The 14,909-nt window shown below is 42.2% G+C and overlaps 1 protein-coding gene across 2 annotated transcripts; it reads right to left on the bottom strand.

The window, feature by feature from the left end:
* Nucleotides 1–528: 528 nt before the first annotated feature.
* Nucleotides 529–12,778, bottom strand: HIKESHI (heat shock protein nuclear import factor hikeshi). Of its 2 annotated transcripts, XM_037376695.1 has the most exons (6): nt 12,643–12,754; nt 11,807–11,915; nt 11,312–11,549; nt 5,488–5,639; nt 3,096–3,214; nt 535–770 (listed from the first exon to the last, which is right to left on the bottom strand). In XM_037376695.1, exons 3-6 carry the CDS (start codon nt 11,460–11,462, stop codon nt 716–718), a joined length of 477 nt encoding a protein of 158 aa, XP_037232592.1. In that variant the 5' UTR covers nt 11,463–11,549; nt 11,807–11,915; nt 12,643–12,754; the 3' UTR covers nt 535–715. The 2 variants fall into 2 exon arrangements, with proteins under 2 accessions (XP_037232591.1, XP_037232592.1); XM_037376694.1 differs by lacking the exon at nt 11,807–11,915 and having other exon boundaries at nt 529–770; nt 12,643–12,778.
* Nucleotides 12,779–14,909: the final 2,131 nt, after the last annotated feature.

The following is a 14,909-nucleotide window of genomic DNA, read 5'->3' as shown; positions in this document are numbered from 1 at the left end:
TGAACAGTCCAGGGCTGCAAAGTACAAATCTACAACTCTGAATTAGCCTGTAACGGCTGTTTTAACATGATTTAACTTGCAGCAGTGAAAGAGGGCCCAAAGATTTATCTTCATTACATTTTCATACAGGAAAAGTTAAAGACAGGTACCCTGAAATCAAACTCAATAGCATCTTCGTGCCAAAAAAAAGGAAATGCTATTGTACCATTTATACAAGCTGGGGACTGGAATATCAGTTGTCCACAAAGTGAAAGAACTTTCAGTGTAAGCACCAGCAGGAAAACCATCAGCAGATTCTCAAGAGGATGAACACCCTTCAGAATGTGGTAAAGCAGCAAAATTGCATTTATTTTGGTTACAACTAAACACCCAGAAGTGTCACACAAGCATGAAACAGTGCTGCCATTTTTCATCTTGTAGTTTACTCCACTTTAAATGCAGTTTCAAAAGAATATTTCTATGCATGCATGTGGAACATTGACTTCTTATTGCAGCCAAGTACTTAAATTAAAAAAAAAAAAGCGCACAGGCAAGTAGTTTTCTTTTACTTTAATTTTAAATAATTTTCAAGAGTAATATAAAAGTTACAAGTTTGTCTGTTCAGACTAATCGTTTCTTTCCCCCTCACCCCTCCTCGAAATTCTTCAATGGAGTTACTTGCTGTATTTTTCAGGTAACTCTGTTTGGAAAGCACTTCAAATAACACAATTTAAGCTTATGTTTTCCAGAAGAGAGGGTTCTGTGTCAGACGTCTCTGAAAGTTCTCATACCTAGGGAAAAAAAACCACAAAACAAACCCACAACCAAAAAATTAAAGCTGCTGTGAATAAAACTGCTTTAAAAAGTTATACAAGTAGTTCAGTCTATGTGAAGAACACAATAAATTACATCTAGTCCACAACAGGAAGTGAGTAAATCCAAAATCCTCCCTTCTGATTCCGTACCAAGAATACTCACAGTCTGACTTGTGAATTTCAACAATATACATTTCTTTCAAGTGGTATCCCAGAGGATGCTCATTCAAGCCTAGTAAAACTGTAAAGTCAATTAAAAGCTGCTATTTTGTGCAAAACATTTTTGGGGGTAGGAAATTAAAGTTTGGGCAGGTAAAAGTGTGAGTCTGATGCTGCCCGTCATCCTAGTAATCAGGTCAGGTACCTCACAGAAGGAACCCCAACAAAACCAAACCATGAAAACTTCATGCCATTTAGGGATACGCTGTAAATACTGGGAAAAACAAGGTGACACCACTGCTTCTGAATGCAGTTCAGCTGTCCCTGTACTACCCCTTCAGCGCTGCTCCATCTAGGATGCACAGCACCAGACACGAGCTAGCATTTCAGTATTGCTTCCTCGCAGGCTATGTGCAACCTGCTCCCAGGTAAGGAAGAGGGGCCTGCAGACAATTCTGTGCTCAAGGCTATGCATCGGTTTGCCTTGTAGTTCTAACAGAAACCTTGAGACAAAGTAGCACCCTTACCAAATAATTCTGACTTCCATGTTTGTTCATATACAGTAGTGTTTTAGTAAAATCTAATGACAAAAAATAATTCCCTAAGACATAATAGAAACACGTATGCACACATGCTGTCCTAATTTCACTTTCTATACTCACAGAAACAAGCAAACCAGAAACAACCTGAACACCAGTATTCATTATTGACCTATAGTGAAGATATAGAGAAGTATACAATTTCTGTGATTTTCTAAAAAAACACCAAAAAACCCAAAAAAACCCCCAACAACCCAGGCTTTGAGCTACAACAGCCTAAAACACCCTTTCAATCCCCACAAACCCAATCTGTAAGGTATCAAAAGTTACTGCTAATGAAACAAAGAAAAAATGTTCTCCTATATCTCATAGTTCCTAACACAACTCAAATGAGAGAAGAGACTCTAAAGGGTTTTAAACCCACTCAAATTAGAGAAAGGTTTATTTACGAATGAATTTTTGAGTCAAACAACTGCATTTCCATTGCAGCCAGCCCACTGCAGAAACCTAAGATACTCTACATATTACAAGCTGTAATTAAACACATTATAATGACTCACAAACATATGAACAGAGCCAAAAAACAGTTTTTCTGTGGCTGTAACTACATCAACAGATTTCTGCACACAAATGTGTTCAGTTCATTAAAGTTATGCCTCACTTCACTATACTGTTTTAAAGAGCAGCCAAAACCAAAATCAGCACCATCCAGGCAATGACAAGCCACTACCCTGCTTCTTTAGCCTGTCTTCCCTTTGGTCTCTCTCATCGGAGACCTTAGCCTCACATGTTCATGGAGCGCGTAGAGTTACCTTCTAAATAAAAGAGATCTGCATCAAGTTACACTCCCAAAGAAAATCTATTGCTTATGTTAACTGCCTGCATGTTCAGGAGATCCGCACTAACAATAAAACTGTATTCAGAGATCCCCAAATGCTGTTTTAAAAAAGGGTTAGGTTAATATCAAAGGCTGAAGAGGGTTAAACTAATAAACTGTAGTAAAGAGTTTTTCAAACATCCTAAAGGACTGCCTGCATTTCAGCTTACCTCCAGGCTACATGGGCTATCCCCACAGACAGTTATTTCTTAAATCAGTCCCTGGAAAAAAAAACTCTCAGAGCCTTTTTAACTTCTGCTCAAGGGTCTCAGTGACAGAACTAGGTCAACTAGGAACACTATTTCTCCACCTCTCCCATATTCTTAGGCAATGTAACTGTGCTGGAACTATGTCTAGAAAGAGACTAAGAACAACAAAGAAGCACAAATTAACAAGTATCAGTGTGTTCTGTCTTCCCATGATTTCAGAGCATTTGCATAATCAGCAACATAGTGCCAATCCACATATGTCAAGAGCGACATTTCTAGAAGCAAAAAAATTTCATAGGCTGCATAGCACTTTTCTAATAAAAAAATGATATGAAGATGCTGACAAATAAATATAAACACAGTGGATAGAACCTCTCTATACTTGAGATAAACAACAAACTTCTGAACATTTTTGCAGCATCTCACTGAACAGCATGACAGTAGTTCAATACTTAGGAATCAGCTGGTTTAATACCTAGAAAAAAGAACATTTGTTTCTAGAGATCATTGCCATTACCATTTCAGAACTACATTTGCAGGAATGAAAGCTTCAGAAGGATTTGGGGTCATCTGTGCCTGAGTAACAGCAAATGAGGAAGCAAAGTTATAGAAGTTGTCCAACATCTTCTGAGTGAACTGAAATAAAGAGAAATCTTTTAAGTAAGTTTTTTTTTTCTAGTTTGCATTTTTGTGCAAAAGTTTAACAGATATACAACTCCTATATGAAGTAAAAGTAGCATTGCCGTCCAAAACACAATGGGGAAGTGCATATAGGAAGTCCAGGGATATCTGTTTGAAATTGATCAAAATATCCTAGCTCTTGGTCTTGCCCTCAGATCCACCCAGCATCAAGAAATCATTTTCAGAATCTTCACTTGCCCTCTCCCTGCCCATTTTCATCCACAAGATCTTGCTGGGGAAAACAAGAAAAATATGCATAGGAAGCTCTTAAACTGCAGGAATAAGTAAAAAAGCAAAAGAGAGGCCAAGCAGCAAGCCCTGTGTGCAGAGGATGAGGTTGCAGGACATTCCCAGCCAGTCTACAAATACATAAGTCCATGGTACCTCCTTATTTCTCCTATTATTTTTATTTTTAAAAAAGTATGCATTGTTTTGGTGGGAGAACAAACTCTTTTCATAGACAGTGAAATGATGGAGGAAAAGAGACTAGGGCAATACGTACTCTTGTGCTTCCCTCCACCTGCTCTGAAAGAAGGAGTGGAGGAACTGATGTCCCGGAACCCAGGAGCCTACCCTCAGTCACACACAGCACTCTGCGGGTCTGTCCCACTTCTCTTCCATAAAACTTTTTTGTATTATAATGATGTATGTTAAAAATCATATATACAATCATAAAACTTCATGAAACTTACTAAAAATGTAGTGGGAGAGCAATCCCTTAGCTCAAGAGTAGCAACAGATGACTTTGCCTTCAAAAAATACTTTTATTGCTATAATGTAGCAGTTCCAAAGAGATGATGCCAAGTATAAAATAAAAGCCATTAGTCATTTACAAACATGCTCCCAGGCATATTCCCTTCCTCTGCTACCTAATCCCTCAAAGGTTTCCTTCAACTATGACTTTATATGTTTTCTCTATAGGAGTAACGATTAGTTCAGCTTTTGGCTCAACTGCATTTCTTGAAAGCAATATACCATTTCAGTTAAGATGCTACTTTCTTTTTAACAGAAAAATACCTAACTGGAAATAACATTTGTAAAAAAAGCTATGAGATCACAGTGTGGGTTTTTTTTCTTTAAATACTATTGCCAGAAAAATCCACCAGCCACTTTGCAAATGACCTCACGTAGTACATTATTACCCCATGACTTAACTACTTCTATAATAAAAATTGGTGGAATCAGAAATATTTCTAGATGTCATTTGCCCCAACAACCCCGGAAAAGCTCAATTAACCATACTACACAAAAACAGGTGTTGGTCAACTGCCAGTCATGATAACTTTCTCCAAGAGACTTTACCTATTTGGAGCTATCGTGTATAAACTGCCAAAGGACATCAGATACAGTACCAGGATTACTGTTCGACTATGAAACTATCAATCTACCTCAGCAAGTGTCTGTAAGAAAAGTGAACAAGAAAAAAAAAAAAAGCTTCAAGAAAAGCCTCACCAACTGCTGAAATATTGAAATTAATGCCAGAGCCATCAGTGCTAGGGAAATCAAGACCTGCCATGATGATCTAGCTTGCCTTGAACAGCTGTTAGATGGCCGACTAATTGCCAGTGCTGGCTGAGGATTTCCAGAGGTTCCAACTAACAGACAGGCTGGGCAAAAATTGGCAAGTGTTGCAGCCCAAGGCCTGGTCCACACAGAAAGAACTGGAAAAAAAATATTAAAAAAATATATCCTTCTGTGGAAGAGGGCGATTCTGTAGTTCTGCAGAACTACCTCAGAAGGATTTCTCAAGGGTCAGTGGTACACTTGGATATCCACCTGCATCGACTCCTGTGTCTGCCTTGACTTTTGAGTAATTTTTGACCATCCCTTCAAGTCTACGCACTTGAGTTCCACCACCTACAAATCATCAAAGATCCACTGTTCCACCGTCTCTTACACACATTTAGCCATACTGCTCCTATAAGGAAGTATCATAATTATTTTTACAGCAGATCGACATCAACACAAGTGAGTACTGACCTGATTCCACTAAGCATGCAAAATCCAATCCTTTACAGGAGACATGGTTTTCCAGTGTAAGAAAAATTAACTTACAAAAATATCAAAGCATCCAGCCAAATGATTTGACAATGATTAGGCTGGTTATGATCCTATAACCTATAGCTGCTATAGCAGCTTTTTTTTTTTTCCAAGTCATTCTTCAGAGGCTCAATTTGCAAGACTTTCTTAGTACAGAGAACTTCTGAAAATAGAACGTCCAAGCTAACCTCTGTGAATGAATCTACTGATGACACAGCAGCATTTGCAACGGGAGTCTGCTGGGCCAGGTTCTCCAGCAGTTCCACTGAGATTCCAATCTGGGCCACCGTTGGCGTCTGAGGGAGGTTCATGGCACCAAAGGGATGCTGACTTCCCTTCCCTGAAAGCACCACAAACAGCACATGTTAGATTTGGCACACATGTAAAGACTTGAATCACTGTGTTTCTTCCGTAGAAAGTATTTCTCAACTCTAGAGATCTTCCTGTCACAGAAATACAGAAAAATCATGCAGTCCAAGCACAGGCACACCTATGGCCAAGCATAACAGAGGAAACAGTGCAATAGGTACATTTAAAAACCACAGATCTTCAGGAAATTTCTAAAAGAAGGAAAAATGTAATTTTAAAGCTCCCTATGAAGTATATGGATTCAACAGGAAACACAATCTGTGAGTAAAAGGTGGTGGAACCTTTCTCTACAGGAACCAAGCCTTTAATTCACACAGTAACAACTGCAGCTAAATAGGAAACATGCAGCACTGCTGCACAGCTGGTTTGATTCACTCATTCAAAACCAGGTTCTCGTGAACCTGTTTGTGCTCTAAAAACCAGAGAAAGTTACTTTAAGACCACTCTGACTCAGAGTTATCCCTGCAGAGGGCTGGGCAGCCCCAGGTCTCATCTGAACTGCTCAGAGCCACCAACAGCAGCAAAGGTCAAAGAAATAGCTATGGAACAGAAAGGCCTCTGACTTTGCAAAAGCCACAAAAACCACAATGAATCGGGCAGAAACCGAACCCCAAACTGCATACCTCTCACACAGCCATCAGCCCAGCCCTCTGCCATCACTTCTGACCTTTCTCAACTGAGTGTTAACCAGTACTTTCAGTCCCAGCTTCAGCTAGGTTCTCTGCAAACAATGACAAACACCTAGAGTCACTTAAATCATGCAGTCCTCTTTGTCGACATCTGTAAAGGAAAATGCAGGAACAAGGTGTGGGAGACCACAATATATTAGTAAACAAATACTAACACTCCACCTAAGTTTGAGCGAAAGCAATAGATGAGTACCCTCTTAACACAGAGCTGATGTTTCAGTAGTGCTCTCTGGCCTCTGACAAGCAGGAGAAAGCAAAGCTAATCAAGAGCTGCCCTACAGACCAGTCAAGACTATCTTGAGCTGCAAGGAAGGCTAATTGAAATCTAAAGCACCATCTGACTTTATTCCACAGTCAAAACCTCAAGAAAGCAAAACCAGCAAAGTTTTGAGAAGTTAAACTGAGGCTCAAGACAGCGACAGAAGGCACTGCCACAAAGAAGCCAACCCCCAACCCCTACAGAAAGCACGTCCACAAACCCAGCACCCTTTTCAACTGAAGCCAAGTGTTGCTCCTCACTCCAGATCCTACAGCTGCAACATAGTGCTACTTTTAAGAGTAAAGCACTCACTATTAAAATGTTACTTTAACACAAAGCCAATTCTAAGAGTTCATCTCCTGAAGTGCTATTCAGAAGCTCTTCTGACAAATGCCACTGCTGTATGATCTCAGACTTTACTGTAGAGAGACGCTTGTTTGATAAAGGTAAAATTTAATCAAGTATTAAGAAAGAAAGAGAAAAGCTATTAGAAACCAAATATCATGCAAGCTCATTATTAAAAATCCCAATAGCAATAGAGCTTGAACATCCTCACCTGAGAAGCTGACATTTACAATAAAAATATCCTCAAGCAACAGGCTCCATCAGAATATATCACTACTTTAGAAAGACACTAATGAACTAAATAATAAAATATATCCATTCTGTCACTTTGCATGCACTCCCATGGAACCACTCTCTTGGAAAGTTGTCTGCCTAAAAGGGTGAGAGAAAAGTATCCTCTGCCATCCTTACACCAACTGAAACACACTCCACATTTTCAATGCTTGGCTCTTGCAATTAGTATTACAAACAGAAAGAACACAGTATGTAAATCAGTAGTGAAATAAAGCTCAGGTTTTCACATTCAGACCCTACACTCTCCAACATACTATGTCATAGCAGAGCAACTGCAATAAGAAAACTATTTTTTCCACACCCTTCTTTCCTTCCCTTCATTGAACCCTTGATTCAAGATAGTAAGCCCTCATTACCTTTCAGCTCAGTCATGTCAAAAACCTTACCTACGTGTAGGCCTCAAATGCAGACGTTGTATGAGAGGGTATACTAAGTGGAAAACAGCATCACATACATCATTGCATGCTGCACTGCAGAAAAAGTCTGTAGAACAGGCTGTCCTGTAACTTTCACTTGTCAACATACTTCCAGTAAGGGTGTGAAATCCCAGCCTAAAGCTTCATTTTCTATTTCTACCACACTTCCAAGCACAACTGAAAAATAAAAAAACTTTACCATTCCAAGGCAAGGAGTATTTCTAAGCCCCTTCTTTATGTGCAATCACATGAAATTCATCTACTCTAAATCAGTAACACCACCTGCAGTCAGAGAAGAATATGTAATTGCATTCACTGAGGTGTTACCAGCCATTTTCTTCTCCAGATTTGAAAGTACAGACAAGCCAGTAACAGTGACAACTGCCACCAGTGGCATTTCTAAAGCTTGATTCTCTAGGCCCAAGCTGCTTCCCTGCAGCGTAACTTCTGCTTTAAAGACAAAGGTCAGCAAAACATTTTACCCACAACATTTTCCAAAGCAACCTAAACACACTTGTGGCAAAAACCAGCAGAACCTGTCTTGCCTTCCAAGAGCAGTCATGCTCTGCAAGGGCATCAGGAGCCCAAGCGAAAAACCTGACTTCTTCAGTTACACCATGAGAACTGACCCCAATTCCTTGTGAGCGATACAGTTCACAATGATTCTATCAGGAATGCTGGTGACCTTAATGAATGAATACAGTTAGCACTACTAGTGCAGCTCCAAAAGGCGCCAAGGGATCTTACTACATTTATTACAGCAGCAGTTCATTACACAAGTGCAAAAATTGCATAATTTTAAGTGATCAGCTTCGCCTCTTTCACAAAGGTGTATTGCTACTTCATTCCTCTTGGCCCTAAGTAGCCACTCAGCTCTGTTAAAGCCAGAAATATTCTATTCTGCCTTGACTACAGGTGTTAAACATTTCACCTGTAATGAAAAATTCAGAAGTAGGAAGAGTAAGAGCCTGGAAAAATACACATTGACTGTCATACCATTGAGGGGTGGGGAAATGACCAGAAAAGCCCTAAGCCTCACAACCACACATTGTATCATGAAATCTAACTACTAGTGTTGTTCGGGGGTTGAATTAATAGTCTTATTTGCATCTGAAGAGAAAAAAATTAATTCAGATTTAATGCTTATTGCAAAGCCAGTCACCATTTTACTTGATAGTTAATCCTCAAAAAGAAAGATATAATAATGCTGGGTATTTCGGGCTTTGACCCCTAGACCCATAATCAGTATCAGCAGATGAAAGACTTCACTTGCTAAATCAAGGGGTCAAAAAACCCCACAACCAAAAACATCACCACCACAAAAAAAAACCCAACAAAACAACCCCACAAAACCCCCACAAACTACACAAGTACTTATATTTCTAGCCTCCCAGCACAGTTTTTAAGAATGGTTAAAAGTTAGCAAGGGGTACAACAGAAAAGCCTGATTTTAGATATATTAAGTTTGTACTGAGATCACTAAGAAATACAAGTCAGCAAACTTTCATAGAGGAGCTCTAAAGGAATCTTTTAGAGGGTACTATGACATTTCTGAGAGTCACCTTCGAGACCCAAACTGGAAATCTCCTACTCAAGGAAGGTTACCAGAGTTTAAATAACACCTGTAGTCAAGGAATAAAATGTCCAGGTTCATAATTTAGTCTCTATTCCACAAATCACTTTCACATTGAAGACTGTATTCCACAAAAGCCATTCCCCCTTTAGTTCATCTATTTGGACAGCTTCTGGTATCACACTTGGAAACACTGCAGTGTTCACCTGCATTGGCTTTCCTAAGTGAGCACAACACAGGAAGAAGGAAAGAAACAAAAAAAACCTGAGACAACACCATTTTACTTGAGCCTCATAGTCCAGAAGCCTAATATTCCACCCCCATGATATTTAACAGACCAACCAGTCCTTGCAACAATGTGCTAAGTGGCCAAGTTGCATCACAAAACCTGTACAGTTCCAGGGCATTTCAGACACTAAACGTAAACTTAAGAGTTACAAACTACATCTTTAACCATTCCTGAAGTCTGTGTCATAAAATACTGTGCCGCCTCAGATAATAAACGTGCTGACCCTCCTCATCACACAGCAAGAAACTCTGCTACAATCACAGCTTCACAGGGAGCTGGCAAACAGGGACACAAATTTGTTCCTCTCGACAAGGATTTCAACAGTAAGTAATGTCTCTCAATATTCCAGCTCTCTGTAATCCCTCTCTGGTGTCCCCTTTCTACAGCCTCATAGTCTTCATTGTACAACTGTTTACGGCCACAGAAACTAAGGCTGTGTAGCTTCCACTCACTACAGTCAGCGATCAGCTGTAGATAATAACGGGAATCGCAGAGCTCTCTGCTGTTCAAATCAAGCACAGCACTGCCTCATGGCATTGCAAATGCAATCAACCATGTCACAGAATTCTTCCTTGAGAGCAGCCCTTACTAGGAACTTATGGCTAATCATGCAAAGAGCATCTGAAAATGTGTTTTCCTACAAAGCTGTCTGAAAGTATATATAAATACAGTAAGTCTTTCAAGCACCAGAAACACACAGCAAAAGCTGGCAAAAGAACTGGCAATACACTTCACTGTTTCACTAACACTGCAACTTTGGAATATACAAAAACACGCCCTGCCAAACTCTTCCTATGGCTGTTCTCTCTTCTGAAGAAAGCCTGAATTTCAGAGGAACATATACGATCAGAATTCATTTTGCTCTGCACTCCAAGAGCCCTTCTCTCATGTCATGCTGCCATCCAGGACTGATTCAAAAGAAAGCATGCCACCTTACAAACTAAAACACTTTACTACAGCAACATCAACGCTCTATTTAATAGAGATTCAAGTTAAGGCTGTAAACTACACTGAAGCCTAATCACTTTATCATCATAACACTTTAGGCTGCTTGACTGATATCTGTCCCCCTTAATAAGACAAAGGTGTGCCATTGGGGCACTTCATTTTTGTAACACGCATGGCAAGCTCCCTGTATATTTAGCAAAACCCACCCACACCTACTGCAGCTAGCACCGGCATTCTCTAACTATATGACTCAAGACTAAGCGACTTTAGTCTGTATCAGAAATACGAAAACATTTGGAAGCCTGCTTCCCAATGACAACACCCTCTACTGGGCAATTACATAGTGCAACTGGGACCGACGGGAAGCTGCCAGCTGTCTGAAATCACTGCGTCAGACTTTACTCATTACAAAACCTGTCTCTGTGCTACAAAGAACACAATCACTTAACAGGGAAAGCTGAAAGCAAGCACTTGCAGGCACGTCTAGACAAAAAACTAAAAACCATGCTATGGAAGTTACAGTCATTCTTCCTCTGGTTCTCTATGCAGAAGCACTGGAACTCATGCCAAGTCTGCTCAAAAGAATTTCCAGATCAACACCTTATACAAGAGAAGATGAGTGAAAAATTTTGCTAGGAACATTAACATACAGACAGACTTCCATGAAACTGAGACTCCTTCCAGTACCACATCTGCTCGGGATTATGAAAAACACATGGTGGCCTGCCTTTTCAAGTAGCTTTTCGTTCGCAACCACCTTCAAACATTTATCCCCTTATGCATGCAGGAACACATCTGTTTCACCAACTGCTACATTTGACCAGTCTTACCAGATTTCAGACCAGAAATTTTGAAGATGGCACTTGGCTTTTCATTAGTCACAAACCCCAGCAGCTGCCACACTGCCATCCCACTCGGGTCTGGATAACAAAAATAGACAGATCCTCCCATTCCTTCTGGAAATGGTATAGTTCCCAGCATGAAGACCACTACATGGTTGATGTTTTCATAGTCCGGTAAATCAAATACAAATTTGTCCTCAGCCACTTGTTGGGGAGCTGCTTGTACCTAAAGAGAACAAAACCTTTATTAGTATTACTATGTTTTTCATGTTTGACTAACTGTGAATTTCCTTTTACAGAAATACACCTACAGCAGAACATAATAAAAAGTGAGGAATATACTAACCTAAGTAGCAAACAGCCAGATAAAAGTCAAACACAGCTGAGCAACAACTGCAAAAAAAATACTACTTAAAAGGCACAACAGTCTTGTTCTACCTGCACTGAACATATATCCCACCCGGGACTACAGGATCAGAATACCTTCACTCCCCACGTGCGTAGGAGGAAAATAGGGTGTAGAAAAGGTTGCCAAGTCTATAAGCAGTGGCTGTTGACCACCTGGCTGGCACAACCCCAGGATCATGGAAACCTGTTCACATAGGAAATACAACAGACCTTGAGACAGGCAGTAAAAGGATGGCTAAATGCCAGAGCAAAAAAGATGTCTCTTTACATGAGACAGAATCATAAAATGGTTTGGGTTGGAACGGACATTAAAGATCATCTAGTTCCACCTTCCCTGCCACGGGCAGGGACCTTCCACCAGCCCAGGTTGCTCCCAGCCCCGTCCAGCCTGGCCTTGAGCCCTGCCAGGGATGGGGCACCCACAGCTGCTCTGGGCAGCCTGGGCCAGCGCCTTGCCACCCGCACAGTGAAGGATTTCTTCCTAATAGCTAATCTAAACCCGCCCTCTTCAGTTTAAAACCATTCCCCCTTGTCCGATTACTACATGCCCTTGTAAAACGTCCCTCTCCAGCTTCCTCGTAGGCCCCTTTAGGTACTGAAGATGCCAAATCCTTGCAGCCAACGCACAGTCTACCCTTAAAAAGCTTCTTCCAGGCTCCCTGTTTGTCTCTGAGGAGCCCGAGCCTCTCCATTAACAGAGGGGACGGCAACAGCCTCCCGGCAGCGAGGCGCTACGTCCCCTCCGGGGGCGAGGGGCGCAGCCAGCCGGCAGGCCGGGCAGGTGTGCCGGGGACGGCGAGGTCCCTCGGCCTGGGGCCAGCCCCGGCGAGGGCAAGGGGGAGCCCCGCGGGGCGGCCCTGCGGCAGCCCCACCCCCACCCCGAGCGGGTGGAGGGCCCCGCCCGCGCTCACCAGCCTGCCCGTCACCAGGCAGCCGAACATGGCGGCAGCCGCCGAACCCCCTCCGCCGGCTCAGAACCCCCGCCACTGCTCCGCTGCCTCCATCAGCGCCGCCTCCCGGAAGCCAGCGCGGCCCCACTCACCGCGGACCTGCCCGTCACTTCCGGCGCGCGGCCGCCGCGGAGGGTGGGGCGCGGGCGGACTACAGCTCCCGTGGTGCAACGCGTGTCCACGCGCCAGCGGGGCTGCGCGGGGCCGCGCGGCGCCTGACGGGAGCTGCAGTCCGCGCCGTTGAGGCGGGGGCGCCGTGGGCGGGAAAGGCAGGGGGCGCTTCGCACCGCCGCCGCGATCCCCGCTGGGTTCCGGGTTAAACCAGTTCTGATTGTCCCCGAGTACGGAGCAGCAGTACGTAGAAATTAATAGTCTTGCAGTGGAAGTAAAAAGCTAGATCCAAAGTGTTTGAATCCAGATAAAACTGGCCAAAGTATTTAGGAACAAATAAAATGTGCCTTCAAAAATAAAAGAAAAAAAAAATAGAAAAGTTAATCAGAAAACCTACCTGATTAAAAATGCCAACACGCACCAAGCATATTGAGAGACGACTGCTGTAACAGCATATGATGCTGCATTACCAAGAAACTTGATTTGCCCTCACAGATACAGGTCAGGTTCTGGAAGCTTACACTGAGGAACTTGGCACATCATGTGCGTTTACTGTGTAAACTGATCTTCAGTGCCGTGTCAAGAGTACCTACCATCAAACTACACTTGGTGCTCACAGCACTGATGCTGAAAAATCAGAGACAAAACTCTAATACTTGTTTTTGAGTTTTAGAAAGCAGACATTTTTTATTTTTGGCACTGGTAAAGTTCCACCCAATGTGCATAACGACTTTGATCACTGTCTTTATATGGCCAATCTATACATATCAATGACGTTTCTGAGAAACTATTAGCATATTTATTACAATGCCAAGAACTACTTATCTACATGCTAACTACACGTCTGGCCTAATGGGTTCGTCTTCTGGTGGTTGTTTGGGACATCTTCATCCTTTCTTCATCCTCTTCTTCGTCATCTTCCTCTTCCTCTTGTCCTTTTCATGATCTTCTCTTCTTCTGGCCCTGTTTCAGCACTCTTGGCTCATGCCTTGGTTTTGGATTGGTTCTTATCTACTAGTAGCTAAACTACTCAATGCAGCATTCTACTAGCAGCTAAACTAGATAATGCAGCATTGTACAGCTCAGAAACGTCATGGATACATTAGTTGCAACATTTACAATTAAGCACTCTGGTAAAATTCCTCCTGTATCAGCACAACCTTCCCTGACTTCATTAGTAGCTTCCACCAGTGAGATTTTCAAGGCTACACCAAACCTTCTAGAGATAACTGTGAGATAATCTGACAAGCCTGGTTAACCACAGAGGCACAAACAAGTCTAGTTTTCCGAGGGCACACCCAAAGACGTTCGTTGCTGTGCCATCATCCCTTTCTTTCAGCTTATGCCTCTCAACGTCTTCCAACTCTTTCAAAACCAGGGAAAGGTCATGACAGCAATTGGAGACTTTAAGCTTCCATGCCACATGGCAGTGGAAGGGCACTGGAAACCTATGATTGCGTTTCACAGGCATTTGTGCACTTAAGAGGTGATAAGCATCAGAGCTTGTGCTGTGTGCCAGATAAAAAGGAAAAATCTTCTAGTGGGTGGAAACATCCGCTCACTGCCTTTGGGCTCAGACCCCGCTTCTGTCTCTGGCCCCAGCTTCCTTCTCCAGACCCACCTGCAGTCCTGAGAAGTCTCGGTGCATTTTCAGTTTGTCTGTCCTGTCCTCTTCTATTTTTTTGTCATGCCACCGTGTCTTGTTAACCTCTGTCCACAAGCATTACCAGTTGCTTTACACATCCAGAGTTTGCTTCCTGGACCCTTCCCAGGCTTCTCATCTTTCTGTTATTCATGGCTGTCCCTTTTTGTATCCCTTTTAGCCATTCCTTTCAGTCTCTATCTTGGGTACCGTATATTTTCCTAGCAGCATTTCTCACACAGTTCCCTAAATGCCAAATCCCAGTCTTTATATCATCCTTATATCACACACACACCCACCCCCACTGCAATTTTAGGTATTTTTTAAAGACGTGCTACAAACAACTACAATACAACAGGTTGCTAGAATGCATCTTCCTAAGTGCTAATGTCAGGTTAAAGAAATAAGTCACTGAAAACAGGGGATTTCCACAGGGCAATTTTAGCAAACATTGCTGTGGATTCCTCTTACCATG

This window comes from Falco rusticolus, chromosome 2, assembly GCF_015220075.1.
Source record: "Falco rusticolus isolate bFalRus1 chromosome 2, bFalRus1.pri, whole genome shotgun sequence".
In the NCBI taxonomy this organism is placed as follows: domain Eukaryota; kingdom Metazoa; phylum Chordata; class Aves; order Falconiformes; family Falconidae; genus Falco; species Falco rusticolus.
The sequence above is the reverse complement of the archived record's forward strand: the minus strand, read 5'-3'. Positions and strand labels throughout refer to the sequence as shown.

Coding starts and splice junctions, on each gene's coding strand:
- HIKESHI (XM_037376694.1), bottom strand. CDS start 12,672: ATGTTCGGCTGCCTGGTGACGGGCAGGCTG. Junction 11,550..12,642: donor GCCTGGTGACGGGCAGGCTG/GTGAGCGCGGGC, acceptor TGTTCTCTTTAG/GTACAAGCAGCTCCCCAACA. Junction 5,640..11,311: donor AATTTCTGGTCTGAAATCTG/GTAAGACTGGTC, acceptor TGGTGCTTTCAG/GGAAGGGAAGTCAGCATCCC.